General features: G+C 40.0%; 1 protein-coding gene across 7 annotated transcripts in view; it reads right to left on the bottom strand.

Annotated features, from left to right (window-relative positions):
* sorbs3 (sorbin and SH3 domain containing 3) overlaps positions 1-14,806 on the bottom strand; it is a 256,291-nt gene that overhangs the window by 130,202 nt on the left and 111,283 nt on the right. For 6 of the 7 annotated variants that reach the window (XM_051919164.1, XM_028806172.2, XM_028806163.2 and 3 more), the window contains exon 2: positions 6,817-6,895. In XM_051919164.1, coding sequence (XP_051775124.1) covers positions 6,817-6,828 — 12 coding nt within the window. In that variant the 5' untranslated portion in view covers positions 6,829-6,895. Of the gene's footprint in view, positions 1-5,989; positions 6,043-6,816; positions 6,896-14,806 lie in introns of those variants that run through there. The other variant, XM_051919159.1, reaches the window with a different exon arrangement.

Raw genomic sequence — 14,806 nt, 5'->3', positions numbered from 1 at the left:
TCTATTAGTGGGAATGGTGAAATTGTTTCCTGGATGCCAAAATAGCAGACATTTCTGGCTTTAGATTTGATGTCCCTAACATCAACAGTGACCTGAGATTATCATCAGACAAGTTTGTTCTCAAATTGTTCTTCACGTATTTCATTCTTGAAAATGTTTGTTCACACAAGTATGTTGTTCCAAAGATTGAAAGGTACCTTTGATGCAAAAGTTTTGACATTAGGAAAGTCTTCCTTGGGCAAAATCTGGTAAAAACCCACCAGTCCTTCTTTGAACTTGTCCCTAAGGAAGTCACTTGCTTGCAACTCAATGACCTCCAGCTGCAGTTCATCTGGGCAACTGGCCACATCTGCTTCAAATGGGTTTTGAAACAGTCTCACTTCTTCTGCCTTTGAATCCAAGTCAGAAAACCGCTCCTGAAACTGCAGCTGGAGGTCTTTGATGATCTCGCATGCAAATGACGTGGGGAACTCAGCTGTTGCTTCAGCCATGAAGACCTTGCACTGCTGAAAGTGCGTCAAGTTGTTGGCCTGTACTTGTTCCAAAAACAAGACAAGTTTAGATCTGAAGGCCTTTAGGTGGGTGTAAAGATCAGAAACTAGATTTTTCTCTCCTTGTAGTTTTAGGTTCAGAAAATTTAAATAACTAGTTATGTCTGCAGCAAAGGCCAATTTCCATACCCACTCTTCATCAGATAGTAATGGCTGTGGCTTGCCTTTTCTTTCCAGGAAGTCACCTATTTCCTTTTTTAATTCAAATACTCTGCTCATAACATTCTCACAACTTAGCCATCTTACTGCTGTGTAATATGGTAAATCTTGCGATTCTGTGTCAGTATCTTTCAACATGTCTCTGAACTGTCTATGGTTGAACCCATGTGACCTTATTAAATTCACCATCTTCACCACAGGATTCAGTACACTGCTAATGTCCACATACTGTATTTAGCACACAAAGCTTGCTGGTGAATAATACAGTGCAGGAACATTGGTTGTGGAATGTTTTTCTCATTACACATCTGCTTCACTTGTCCAACCAAGCCTTTCTTTATGCCACTCATGTTCTTTCTTCCATCAACAGTCAGGCAACTGAGGTTAGTCCAGTCCAAGTTATAATCAGCAAATGTTTTTTTCAATTCATTGAATATATCCTCTCCGGTAACAGTGCCATACATGCTATGTAGGGAAGCCAGCTCTTGTGTTATGTTCATGTCTTCATCCACACATCTAATGAACACAAGCAGTTGAGAGGTGGAACAGCTGTCCAGCGATTCATCCATTGCAACTGAAAAATGGCGAAACTTGCTTGCATTTTTCGCTATTTGAGTCACAATGTTTTAACCCATGTCTGCAACACAGCGAGCAATGGTATTTGCACCCAAAGCTACATTTTTAAATTGTTTCGACTTTTCTGGGCAAAGTTCCTCAGCCACCTCCAACAAACTGGCCTTAGTTGAAGATTCATTTTCATTTGAGGATTTACTGAACAATGCCCTCCGAGATGTGAGTTGATTTTGTAATTTAGAAAATTTTTCGGCACAAACTTTACCCTCCAACTGTGCATATTTCTTCTGATGTTTGCTTCGATGATGATGGCGCAGGTTGTGTTCTTTCATCACAGCCTCGGTTGCGTTGCAAATCACACACAATGCTTTCTCACCGGATTTGATAAAGAAGTATTTCAAACTCCATTCTTCTTGAAATTGCCGACACTCATCGTCTATTTTTCTTTTCCTCTTCTCGGCCGTCGTTGAGCACTATAATAAAGTGACTTCAACATGAATAAATAGTGAAACTGAAAATATCTTGCACACAATATCGCTCAAAAAACCTGATTATGCGAACTAATTTCGTCGCAATTATAGCTGCAAATGACCCAAAACAATTTTTAAAAATTCTTATGATTTCTTAAGTTAAACTTACCTGAATATAGTCTGCAAATATATCCACTTATGGTAGAGAGATTGTTACTTTAAATGTTTCCTCTTCAGAATATTCAGAAAATTCTTGTTAAACTAACGACATTCCCAATACTTTATACACACTGGTAAGTAATTATGCAAAGGAAATTATCACTAAATAAAATAGAGTGCAACATGTTTCGCAATTAGACGCTAACTGACACCAACACCTCCTCATCGCAGCAGTCAACCGCAACTGGCAAACTGTGATCAAAATAATCAAGTCCTGAACAGGCAGCAAACCATTTAAAAACTCTGCCACTAGATGGCGTTATATGATCTCATTGACTGTGAACAGAAGTAGAAAAAGTAAACAGCGAATAAGGTTTTGCAATGTAGTGATTGGTTCATAAACATAACACACTACTGCGCGCCTCTATTTTAATTCGGTAAAAACGTAACGTCCACGTAAGCGGAGGCTGATGTTGGCAGGATACACGTAAATTTCCGTAATTTTTTTCCGTAGATAAAAAAGTCTCCACGGGCCGGATGAGAGGGCCTCGCGGGCCACATCTGGCCTGCTGGCCGTAGTTTGGAGACCCCTGGGCTACAGCATAAAGCTCAAACAGCCGGCAAGGCAGCCCCAGTTTAATGAGTCAGAAGAAGAAAGAAGTTTGAGGCTACAGCATGAACCTGAAAGAAAGCGACTCCGCTGCCAAAGTGAAACTGCTGATAAAAGACAAGCTCGCGTAGCCACTAATACACAAGCGAGGTGAGCACATCGGCAAAACAATACCTCTGAGGAGAGAGAAACTCGCTTAGCCGCTGATAGACAAGGGGGGTGAGCACATCCGCAAAATGAAACAGCCGACTCCGCAGTTCGATTTTTTACTCTGACGATTTCAATAATTTCTAGGAGCTCGGGATTTTTACAGCACAGGCATACACAGCTAGTTAATATATATAAAAATAAATATATATAGTACTAGGGGGCTTCACCCCCCTGCTCGCTTCGCTTAAACACCCCCCCCCCCCACCCACCAGCACTACACGCCAGCAACTTCGCATCTCTGTCGCTTGCGTATGTGGATTTCACTGTCACCAAACAGCAAATTCTCGTGGATAGGCCTCTTCTTTGGGAAGAAACACTACTTTTCCCTGATGGCAACATGAATTAGACAATCTACAAGTCTCCGACTTAAAGTTTAAAGCCAAACAATATCTACATACTTCGGTTATATCACCTATTTCCATATCTTCAATCTCCTTTCACTTTTACCTTTTCATCAATACTGCATTGAATTTTGATTTTGTGTTTGGAATTACATCATGACAATGCAATGTATAACTGCCCATGAGTGTATATCGTTTCTTTCTCCCTACAAGAAATGTCTGACAATAGCATTCACACAAATGAGAAATGATTGAACCGTGTACATGGTTATGTGGGCAGGACTTTTCCAGATCTCTTTGCATAAGCTCTTGTCTTGCGGGGATTGAAATTTTCTCTTGTGGGATTTCACTTTCACCAAACAACAAATCTTTTAATTCTCGCAGATACACCTCTTCATTGGGAAGAAACACTACTTTGTTTTTTCCATGATGGCAATTCGAATTAGACCAATTACATGTCTCCGACTTAAAGTTTAAATTCAAACAATATATTCAATTTCTTTTCGCTGTTCTGTTATTTCACCGAGTAATAATTCCCATTTGTTCTTCACTAATGCAATTGATATTTACTATCCTTTTTTTGAGACTTTCGAATTTTCGTACTTCCATTATCTCAAACCTGCTCTGCATGTGTACCGCACCAACGTTTTTGAATTGTTTATGACGTTCTACGTTGTCATCTTCTCTTTGACTTTTATTTCCGGCCCTGGGTGTAGTTAAATCCCTGGGCTCAAAGACTCGTCTCGTGGGACGTGAAAGCATCTCTCTGAGAAAATCACGTCTCGTCTCCTTCCAAGGTTTTTTTTTTTTATAATAGAGAGATATCCAGTGGATAGAAAAGCATATATAGTTAAACAATAAAGAAAAAAAATGCAGTAATAGTATTGTTGTCATATAAAATCTTAACATAACATAACCTTCTCAATCCAAATTGAGGGTGGTGGTGGGGGTCAGAGCGTCCACTGGGGACCCCTGACCAGTCTGTTCCATCTAATACTTGTGTTAAATTGGGTTTGAAACAAAAAGGGATCGGCTCTTCCATTCTGTAGATGTAAAGCAACTGCCTTCAACCCTTACAGCTTAGGGCTGCAAAAAAGCAAGAGCCAAGCCTAAGTGGATGCCAATTTCTAAAACAGACACCATTCTGAAAAAAAAAAAAAATTTCTGATGTTTTAGAAAAAGTCCTGAGTGTAACACTACAGAAAAAAGCTTACTTTCTTCCCTTTTCTCCCCTTTCAATAGCCCCACATATCCACCCTTCAAAGGTGTGTTTGAAATGTTATAACACATTCATGAGATAAACTTCAAATATATCAGCTTATAAATCATGACAATGGGGAACTTTCATCATTTTATTCAGATCCAAGTGATTTACTACAATGAGCCTTAATTTTACAAGTCTTGAGGCCATGAAGTGGAAGCTGGTAGAAAGGTGTGTTAAATGTAAACAGCAGCCACACCTCATACTCTGATAACTTTAGGTTTTATGTGTTGTGCCTGAACCAGCTATAGTTCCTGTAGTAAGTTATTTATTTATTTTGTACTGGTTCCCACATTTGTAAATGTAATTCTTATTGTTTTCAATAATTGTCCTATTTTATCAATCCATCCATTTTTCTAAACCTACTTATCCTGAGCAGGGTTTCAGCAGCAAGTACAAGGTAGGAACAATACGTGGACGGCATCAATTGATCATAGGATAATTGTCGACATTTAATACATTAAACATGCAGTATATTTAAAATGCACTTAATAATAATTCATTACATTTATATAGCACTTTTCTCAGTACTCAAAGTGCTATCCACACAGGGAGGAACCGGGAAGTGAACCAACAATCTTCCACAGTCTCCTTACTGCAAAGCAGCAGCACTACCACTGCGCTGCGCCATCTGTGAGGACAAAAATGCAGAAATGAAACTGTATCTTTACACAGTACTTAGACAACCTGGCATAAGTCTGTGGAAACAATCAAATACAAAATCATTCATCCATCCATCCATCCATTTTCCAACCCACTGAATCCGAACACAGGGTCACTGGGGTCTGCTGGAGCCAATCCCAGCCAACACAGGGCACAAAGCAGGAACCAATCCCGGGCAGGGTGCCAACACCACCGCAGACAAAATCATTCATTCATTTTCTAACCCATTTATCCAGTTGGGACTCAATATATTTAAGTTCTAAATCATAGGATTTGCAGTCTGCCTGAAGACCTGGTTGGGAGGAAAGTTGTGGTGCTGCTGCAGTGTGTCTATAGCCACAGCCCACTTCACCTCTTCATAGGAACATTCAAGGATCACATCATGAACCAATAAAAAGCAGTTTGGGGTCTCCTGGTGCATCAGAAGCTGTTGTTCTCTCTTTTCAGGGATCAATTGGAATTGCATAGCCCATGACACAGCCAAAAGAGGAGAACAGGAGCCCTTGGGTGATCAGAAAGGAGAAGGGGAGACTGTCACTCACAACACGGTAGGGTAATAAAAGAAAGAGAGGTCAAGGAGAAGGCAGAAAAGGAGAAAGAACTGCCTAACAGGCCACTCCAGGCATCAATGAAGGAACATAAAATGCTTTCAAGACATAATTTTAGTGCAAAGACTTCAAAAGCTGGATTTGCTGAGGGAGAATCAACCTGCCGTTAATGTCATGCTTTGCTATGCATCGTTTAGCACTCACAACACAAAACAAAAAATCTTTCTACAATTTCATTTAAACAAAATTGTGTTCGAAAACCAAAAAACAATTACATTTGCAGATATTGTGTATCACTGAACCTGTCAGAAAACACCTGCCCAATATGGGCTGTCACACCTGACAGGAAAAATAGATTCAAGTTTCCCTGTCCACTTCTGGATCACCTTATCCTCATTGTCCTGGAGGAAATATTGAATGTTTCTATTACGTGTCAATACTCACATTTACGACTGCAATCATCTCAGTACATTTGTGAGTCATCCTTGTGAACAGAAGTAAGAAGGAGTCCATCAGGTAGGATATAGCATTTACGTTACAGGGGAGTACTGACAAGATGAATGTAGGCTGGACAAAGAAGCATTTCACTATTCTTTACAATTGACAATATAACTACTATTACTAATAATGATGATAATACATTTACAACTACTGCATGTCAAACTTACATGCATACTGCTCCCTAGTGGCCCCTGTGCCACTCTCTCCTCACCTCTCCTCTCTCACTCTCCTACTGTACTCCTGCTTTCAGTGTGTCTCACTCTTTCTCTCTCTCTTATCTGGAGGCTTACTGGGGCCTTAACTCTGGTCTGTACCATCTTGCTGCTGCTCTTTCCTTAGCAACCGTTTGCTAGCCAGACATCCCTTAGAGTGGATTCAAATAGAAAATGCATGATATATTCTATTTTTAACTTCTTTTGAAATGAAACCCTTATATGGCATTTGTTTTTTATGAATTATCAATGAAGTTGTTCCCACTGAAGCAGATAGCTCTTCTGGGGCATTAAAAATGAATATCAGAGATTTGATAGAAACAGGCTGCAAAAAGATGTTAATTTTGTATATCATAGGCTGACTTGGGATGTACCAACATCTCATAATGACTGGAAAAGTGCCAGACTTCTGAGCTGCAGAAAATAAAATATACAAGCAGACTGGAAGTTGCAAGGAAACAACAACTGGCAGAATCAGACTTATACATATTTTGAAAAACCCAGTTTTGAAATTAGGCAGATAATAAGATATCTCTAAAGTGCTAGAAATTCATTTACCTGGGATTGCATGTCATCTGTCCTGTTGTTCTCCAGTCTTGTCACAGTTATTTGTTCAGTACAAGCTCATCAGCAACACCTTTGAGAAACAAAGGAGGAGGATATTAAGAATTTGTGAATAACATCTATTTCAAAGTCCCATTCAGGACTTTTATGAACAATGATCAATAGCACAATTATAGTTTTTTTTTTTTACATTGAATGTTAAGCATTGTTTATTTGTTCATCTTTACATGGTCAAAGCGTCATAGTAAGGGCAGAGGAGCTGTTGGCCATTCATATCAGTGGTTTGTCACAGAGCCAAGGAGTTGAGCTCTCACCTAGAAATGCTTATTAAGAGTACAAATACGTCACAAACAAGACACATGGGATAAAGGATGTGCTTCAAAACACAAGAATGAAGGAATGACTCAGATCTCACCCAACTTCAACGGTAACCTACTTTTTTTATAGTTTTCATTAATCTCTTAAAAAATATTACAAGTATTACAGCCTGTTGTGAAAATTTCCAGACTTCGAGTGGCCCACCAAATGAACCAGGAATGGAGTGTAAAGAATGGCAACTGCTGTGTTCACTGGGTGACAGCACTCCAGGATGTCAACAGAAAATGCAAGGTGATGAAACATTTTTCAGTACCAGGGAGGTGGGAAAGAAGTATCAAAAAAGGCAACGTAGCAGAGGTTTTCATACAAGAAAGTGGAAAAGGGCCAACAGAGGATGGCAGAACTTGAGTTGAGTAACAGATGAACTTTAGTCAGTTAAGCATTGGCGCTGTAAGAGGTCTATTATACTTCACACACTGGTGCATCTTAGAAATAATTCATAATTATTTTTAAATGCTCTTGTTTTTCACATTATATTTTGCATTATTATTTTGTTTTTGTCTTTGTTATTAACTTTGAGCATTTATTATTTGACATCATTAGGGTGCCATTTTGTTCAATGTTTTTCACGCACTTGCCAACATTTTAGTTTTTTTACAGTCCAGCCATATTCTTTTGGCTTTGGGGCTCCAGTTGTTCCAAGCTTTGAATAAAAATACTTAACCAGCTGCTTTCTTTAACAATTAACTTTCAGAGGGGACAGAACAAATTCTAGGGATGTAGTCTCTTTTGTCTTTGATTATTGGCTAGCACTTTGGTTTGGGTGATTAATTGTTCTTGTATTTTTAGTATCTGGCCCCACATAGCCTTTTTGATAACAAAATACAATTCATGGTTCATTTTCAGGTGAGAGAAGCCCCTATTGCGAAAGCCATGTCTGTCTACATGAAATAACTCCGCACCCCGTAAATCGATTTTGTTGAAATTTGGCACACTTATTCTTCCCAAAAATTTATCAAGACAGCTCAGTTTTCATTGAGATATCTCAAACAGATCAATCTGTACAACTTTTGAAAAATTCAATAATCTCCCGTTGAAAAGCATTGGTAAATCTACAATCTGTCTATATTCTTATTAGGCTGACACCATCATCCAACTTACAAAGTCTTGAGATACAATTGGTTACATGTGTTTTTCCAATTGGAGCACAGGCAGATGAAGTGACTTGCTCATGGTGTCACTAGTGGGACTCTGAGGCTAAGGATCTGCACTGGCAATCGGAAGGCTGCCGGTTCGAATCCCGTAAATGCCAATAGGGACGCTGCTCTGTTGGGCCCTTGAGCAAGGCCCTTAACCTGCAATTGCTGAGCGCTTTGAGTAGTGAGAAAAGCACTATATAAATGCAAACAATCAATTAATCAATTAACCTCAGGGTTTGAAGGCCTGGATCCAAAGTCTTAACCACTACACCACACTGCCTGCTTAAAACTGAGAAACATTATTTGTGACTTGAAAAACAAATTAGTTTACTGTTTTATTTTTACCTTGACAGCATTTGCACCGATTTGTACAGTATATCTCTCTATTATATAAAACAAAAATCCTGTGATGAGACAAGACTTTTTTAAAGAGATTTTTTCAAGTCCCGTGAGATGAGACTTTGGCCATGGGATTTTTTTTAAGTCATGTCATCCTCTCCTCCATATTCAGCCACACACACGGTACTCTCACCTCTCATTCGTGTGAATGCTTTTGACAGATACAGTTCTTGCTTTCTCAGCTCTTAAAAATTTTAATGTTTTCCCAATTAAAGAAGACGTATTATGTCCAAATCCATCCATCCATCCATCCATCCATCAATTATTCAACCCATTATATCCTAACTACAGGGTCGCAGGGGGTCTGCTGGGGCCAATCCCAGCAAACACAGGGAGCAAGACAGGAAACAAACCCCGGGCAGGGCGCCAGCCCACCGCAGTTATGTCCACATCTTTTTGAAGAATTTCATCACAAAGGGTTATAAACAGTAAAAATGAGTACACGGCCAATACTAGCACAGAGAAAAGATGAAGTTAAACAAATCAACGCCAAAAATGTCGATTGGTTACATGGCAAATTGGTTAAATGCATATCAAAAGACTATGCTGAAACAGTTGGTGGTGATCATGCAGAAGAAGAAAACATCAACTTACAATATCCTGAAGAATATCTACAACCGTTAATACAGTGTGGTCTTCCTCTGCATGAATTACTGTAGAAAGAAGGATGTATCCAAGAAAGGTAATGTAGTACATCTTCAGGGGATAACATTAGGCAACAAAGGAGATTTTGATATGCCATTCGTATTAAAATTAGGGTTTCGTGAACAGTTTCCCATTAGAATAGCTTTTGCAAAGACAATTTACAAATCTCAAAGCCAAACATTCAAAAAAGTCATTTTATTTATTAGAGAGAAAGAAACGAAATTCAATCATGGGCAGTTATATGTTGCGTTGTCACGATGAAAATCCAAACACAAAATTCAATACGATACTGACAAAAATTTAATGCAAAAAATTATTTTTACTGAAGTTTTACAGTAAAAGTGTAAGTTTAAAAAGTATTTGTGTGTTAATTTCAAATCCAAACAAAACAAAATCGTATTATGCAACAAATAACTCTAACGCAACATGAAACATAATTTACTTTCAAATTTTTATGTTTTACTATTTTTTAATATGGTTAACTACTTGCTGTAATGTAAAATAGTTTGTTCTATTATGCATATGTAACAATTCTCATAAAAATAACAATCTCTTTAAATTGTACACCCACATCCCCATACGTGAGCAGCAGAACCTCTGAGAGGCTAGCACTTAGCACAGGCCTAGGGGTTGGCGAGCGAAGCGAACAGGGGGAAAAGCCCCCTAGTTTTGTATAATTTTCTCTTTAACTCATCTGCCACCTCATTCGGTCATATTAAAATCTGCAGGGGACTTGATTAGCAACATATATAGACTTTTGATAACATAAAAATGACAATACATGAAATGCAAAATAATTTAAGCTGCTACATTTTTAAAACACTTAAAAAAAACAAGCAAATTTACAGTATGTTAAATTAGTAACAGTCCATTAACACTAGAATTACCAGAGCCAACGAATAAACTCGTAGTTCTGGCCCACCTTAAATCCCCTCGCACCTCTCCGTCAGCCTGTTTTCTTTTGTAAATATGTCGATAAACCCAAACAGCAAGCAGCCTGTTATACCATTCCCCCACCCCCACCCCCACCACCTCAGAACGGGCAAGAAGTTCTCCCAGTTGATTGATTATCTGGGAGTGAGCTACCCAGAATTGTAAGGGGAAATAATTTGATATGTGTTTTGTGTCTACAACAATCGGTGTAAACACATCATTAAAACAGAAACGTTTTTCATGTTTTAGTAATAAATGACAAAATGTAGACATAAACTATATAATGTGTGAAGGCTGATGGCCAAATATCAAACAAACACATTCACAAAAGGTGCAAATACAACATGACAGTTTCCGTAGTGCAGCGGATAGAACTGCCGACTTACAATCATTACATTTTCGTTGGCTTTGGTAATTCTAGTGTTAAGAAAACATTTTCAGAAAACATAGAGCAACTCCCAACAGTACTAAATTTAGAAACTGTCCTCCAAAAAAATAAAAAATGCACACATACAGGACCACTTTTTGGTTTAGGAAATTACATTTACGGTCTTTTGATCATAATACAATTAAATAACCCTCAGCTCCAGTAAATTTGGAGGCTATCCATGAAAAGCATAAGATTATGTTGCTCTGCTTTATATTGTACTCTTGTGATTTGTGATGGACTGATGCCCTGCCCAGGGTGGGTTCTTTATTTCCCAAACTGAATTCAAAAAGTCTGATAAGGGCTAGATGGATGAACTATAATTAGCTTTGTAAGGAGTATTGTGATTGTCATTGTGGCCATAAGCGATTGATTTATTGGGAGATAAATGCAGCCCTCAGGCCAGATAAATTGGGAAGTTGCTTTTTAGAAACCAAATTAGCCTTCAAAAAATCTATAATCATATAAAATATTACAGATATAAGATGACAAAATTACTTTGACTCTGGTAATCTATTAAAAAAAAAACAAGCAGAAAATGAGAATCAGCTCGGATCCGTGTAGATATTGATCAGATGCTTATTCCATGGAGTCATATTTACTTGGTGTGGTGTTATGGGTTCACAGCTCTTCCAGCAAAGGCCGTTTTGTTTTAAATAAATAATCGCTGCGCTCGCGGCTTAGCGAGGGGGCGTGGTAACTGTAGCGAGCCGCAGGGCGATCTGCGGTGTGGGCGTTTCTCTCCTAAGTGCACAGGTGAGAGACTGCCCACATCCGTGATCGTTTCTGTGGCTAATGGGCTGCAGCTGCCATGTCCTCTCCGCATATATAGAGAATCGCGAGCAGGTTAAAGGGGAGAAAGAAGTAAAAGGAAAGACAGAAAGAAACGGAGGTTGCAGGAGGAGGCAGGAAGCAGTAGAGAGAGAGAGAGAGAGAGAGAGAGAGAGAGAGAGAAAGTCAGTGCAGGAGAGCGAGCGAGTGCAGGCTTGCATGCAGCTGTACAGGTAGCTTGGGTGTTAGGCCGACACCCGGGGAGTAGCAGTAGTGGTTGCTCCCGCAGAGTTGATTCCGAAGGGCGGGAGTGACCGGAAGGTGGATGACTCTCCGCATAAGGCCGCGGAAGACAGTGGGAGTTGGTGACTTGGGGTGTGTATTCCCCAGCGTGGGCGCCTTGGTCGCTGTGGAACCCAAGTCGCTGTCTGGAGGAGCCTACCAGAGCCAGGGGTCGGTGAGGCGATCCAAACAGCTGAAGCAGGACAGTGCAGAGAGAAGGTCAGCTGCATGTAGGGCGACTCTCCTGTGGAACAGCCCAGATGGGTGTAGCAGGGGAGCCGCCAGGCTAAACAGAAGACACCGGGCTTTTTGGTTTTAACATTGTTGCTTCCTGTGCTATTTTACCTCATGGTTTTTAGAAGAGTTTTTTCTATTGGTTTTAACCTGCACTTCACAACTGTTTTGTAGATTATTTATTTATTTAAAGTAGACATTGAACTGCACAGCACTTTATTATGAACACTGTTTTGTTCTATTTTAATAAAAGCACTTTGCACATTTTATACATCATCCCCTTGCTCAATTGTTATTGCCTCACTGTCTAGCTCATCAGTGACATTACCAACGGTGTTGGGTTCAAGGGCTCTCTAATAGAAGAGGGGAGCATGGAGCTGAACCCGCATCATCACACTTGGACTAATATTGTAGATATTTACAAATATTTTTCTCCATGCTCAAAAAATTAATAATTGGTGCTTTGTTTTTTTCAGGTTGTACGTCATCTAAATTGCAGTAATTACAGTGGGTACGGAAAGTATTCAGACCCCCTTCAATTTTTCACTCTTTGTCATATTGCAGCCATTTGCTAAAATCATTTAAATTCATTTTTCCCTCATTAATGTACACACAGCGGAGGATCCCCAAATCCAGGTGTGAAAAACTTGTTGCATCTTTCCCAAGAAGACTCATGGCTGTATTAGCTCAAAAGGGTGCTTCTACTAAATACTGAGCAAAGGGTCTGAAGACTTAGGACCATGTGATATTTCAGTTTTTCTTTTTTAATAAATCTGCAACAATTTCAAAAATTCTTTTTTTTGTCTGTCAGTATGGGGTGCTGTGTGTACATTAATGAGGGAAAAAATTAATTTAAATGATTTTAGCAAATGGCTGCAATATGACAAAGAGTGAAAAATTGAAGGGGGTCTGAATACTTTCCGTACCCACTGTAAATCCACCTTAATGAAAGGATAAGTGTCTGTGTGTCTATATGTTTGCTATGTCCCTGTCATTTCAAAAGATGACACATCAGCCTTTTTAGTAATAAAACACATTGCTTTTGTAAATACAGTAGATGGTGCATCACATACATTAGCACTGCTTTTACAAATCCCATACCAAAAGATGTATGAAAGAGACATATGCATTGAATTATGTATTGCAAATATTAACACTGAGATCTTCTTTGATTATTTATATTTCACTTCAGCTTGATTATTTAGTTATGGGTAACATAACTATTGATATAATAATCGAAGTTAAACCAGCAGCAGTAGTGTAATACCCTATGTATGCCTAACTTGGGTCAAAGCAGATTCTTGCTATTTATTTCAAAAATTCTGTCTTTAAATATTTTGTTCCATAGAAAAGATGATTTTTAAAGCAATACTGATTATTTTTTCATGGCACCCATAAGTACACATCTTAACACAACCCTTTCAGCATGTCATCTCACCTCACTTCCATTACTTCACATATGGAAACAACTTTAATCACAAACAAATTCTAGTTGCTCTTTTAGCTAAGTTTGCCAGGAACAGTTGGTGTTTATGCTTAACTCATATTTTGTAATCTTATAACCACCTTAAGTATCCAAGATAAAGTTTGAATGTTATAAAACACTAGCCAACCCGCGTCATAGCATACGCTGCATAATTATGTATTGATGGGTGAACACTTCCTGAAAGACACAGTTGTCCAAATGGGGTGGGTTTGAGAATACGACTGTAGGTGAATGAAAAGATGGAACTCTGGAGAGGGCAACATACAATTGTCCGTGACTGAAAACTGGAGGACCACCATCGTGCCTCCACCTCCCAGAGTGAGGGACGGGGCTGGACGGCGCTCGGGCACGGAGGGTGGAACGGAGGGAAAGGGGAAAGACGCCCATTCCGCCCCCTCCGCCCCGGCCCCCCCGCCATTCTAGTCTGCTGATTTCTTAGTCATCTCTTAGTCATTGTTCAGTACGCACTGCCTGCTCATGTGCCCGCCCCCAACTCCTCACCTGAGTTGCATTCGTCTGTGTATAGTCCACATGCACCTGTGAGTCACGTTGACTGTTCATTTTCCAAACACAGCCTCAGTCGCTTTCGTCTCTGCTAAGTCCTCATGCACCTCTGAGCCACGTTGACTTTTCATTGCTCTTTGCGGTTCCGGCTGCTTTTCTATATATAATCCACCAAGTCACCCGACCATGGTCGTAGAGATGGAGGGCGTGTACAAAGGGCAGGGACTTAATCAGTGCGAGCATATGACCTGCACTTACTGGGAATTCCTCGTTCGTGGGGAACAATTGCAAGCCCTGGTTTCCAGCACGAATGGGGTTCAACGGCTTACCCACGCCTCTCGGCGCCGGGTAGACACACGTTGTTCCATTCAGTCTAGCACGCGTGCAGCACCGGACATCTAAGGGCATCACAGACCTGTTATTGCTCAATCTCACATGGCTGAAAGCTACTTGTCCCTCTAAGAGGTTGGACGCCGACCACTCAGGGGTCGCGTAACTATTTAGCAGGAGGGAGTTTCTTTCGTTATCGGAATTAACCAGACAAATTGCTCCACCAACTAAGAACGGCCATGCACCACCACCCACAGAATTGAGAAAGATCTATCAATCTGTCAATCCTCTCTGTGTCCGGGCTGGGTGAGGTTTCCCGTGTTGAGTCAAATTACGCGAAAGGCTCCACACCTGGTGGTGCCCTTCCATCAATTCCTTTAAGTTTCAGCTTTGCACCCTTACTCCCCCTGGAACCCAAAGACTTTGGTTACCCGGTTGGCTGCCCGGCGGGTCAGC

Source organism: Erpetoichthys calabaricus, chromosome 1, assembly GCF_900747795.2.
Source record: "Erpetoichthys calabaricus chromosome 1, fErpCal1.3, whole genome shotgun sequence".
Taxonomy (NCBI): Eukaryota; Metazoa; Chordata; class Cladistia; order Polypteriformes; family Polypteridae; genus Erpetoichthys; species Erpetoichthys calabaricus.
Note: the sequence above shows the minus strand (reverse complement) of the source record. Positions and strands in the feature narration are given on the sequence as shown.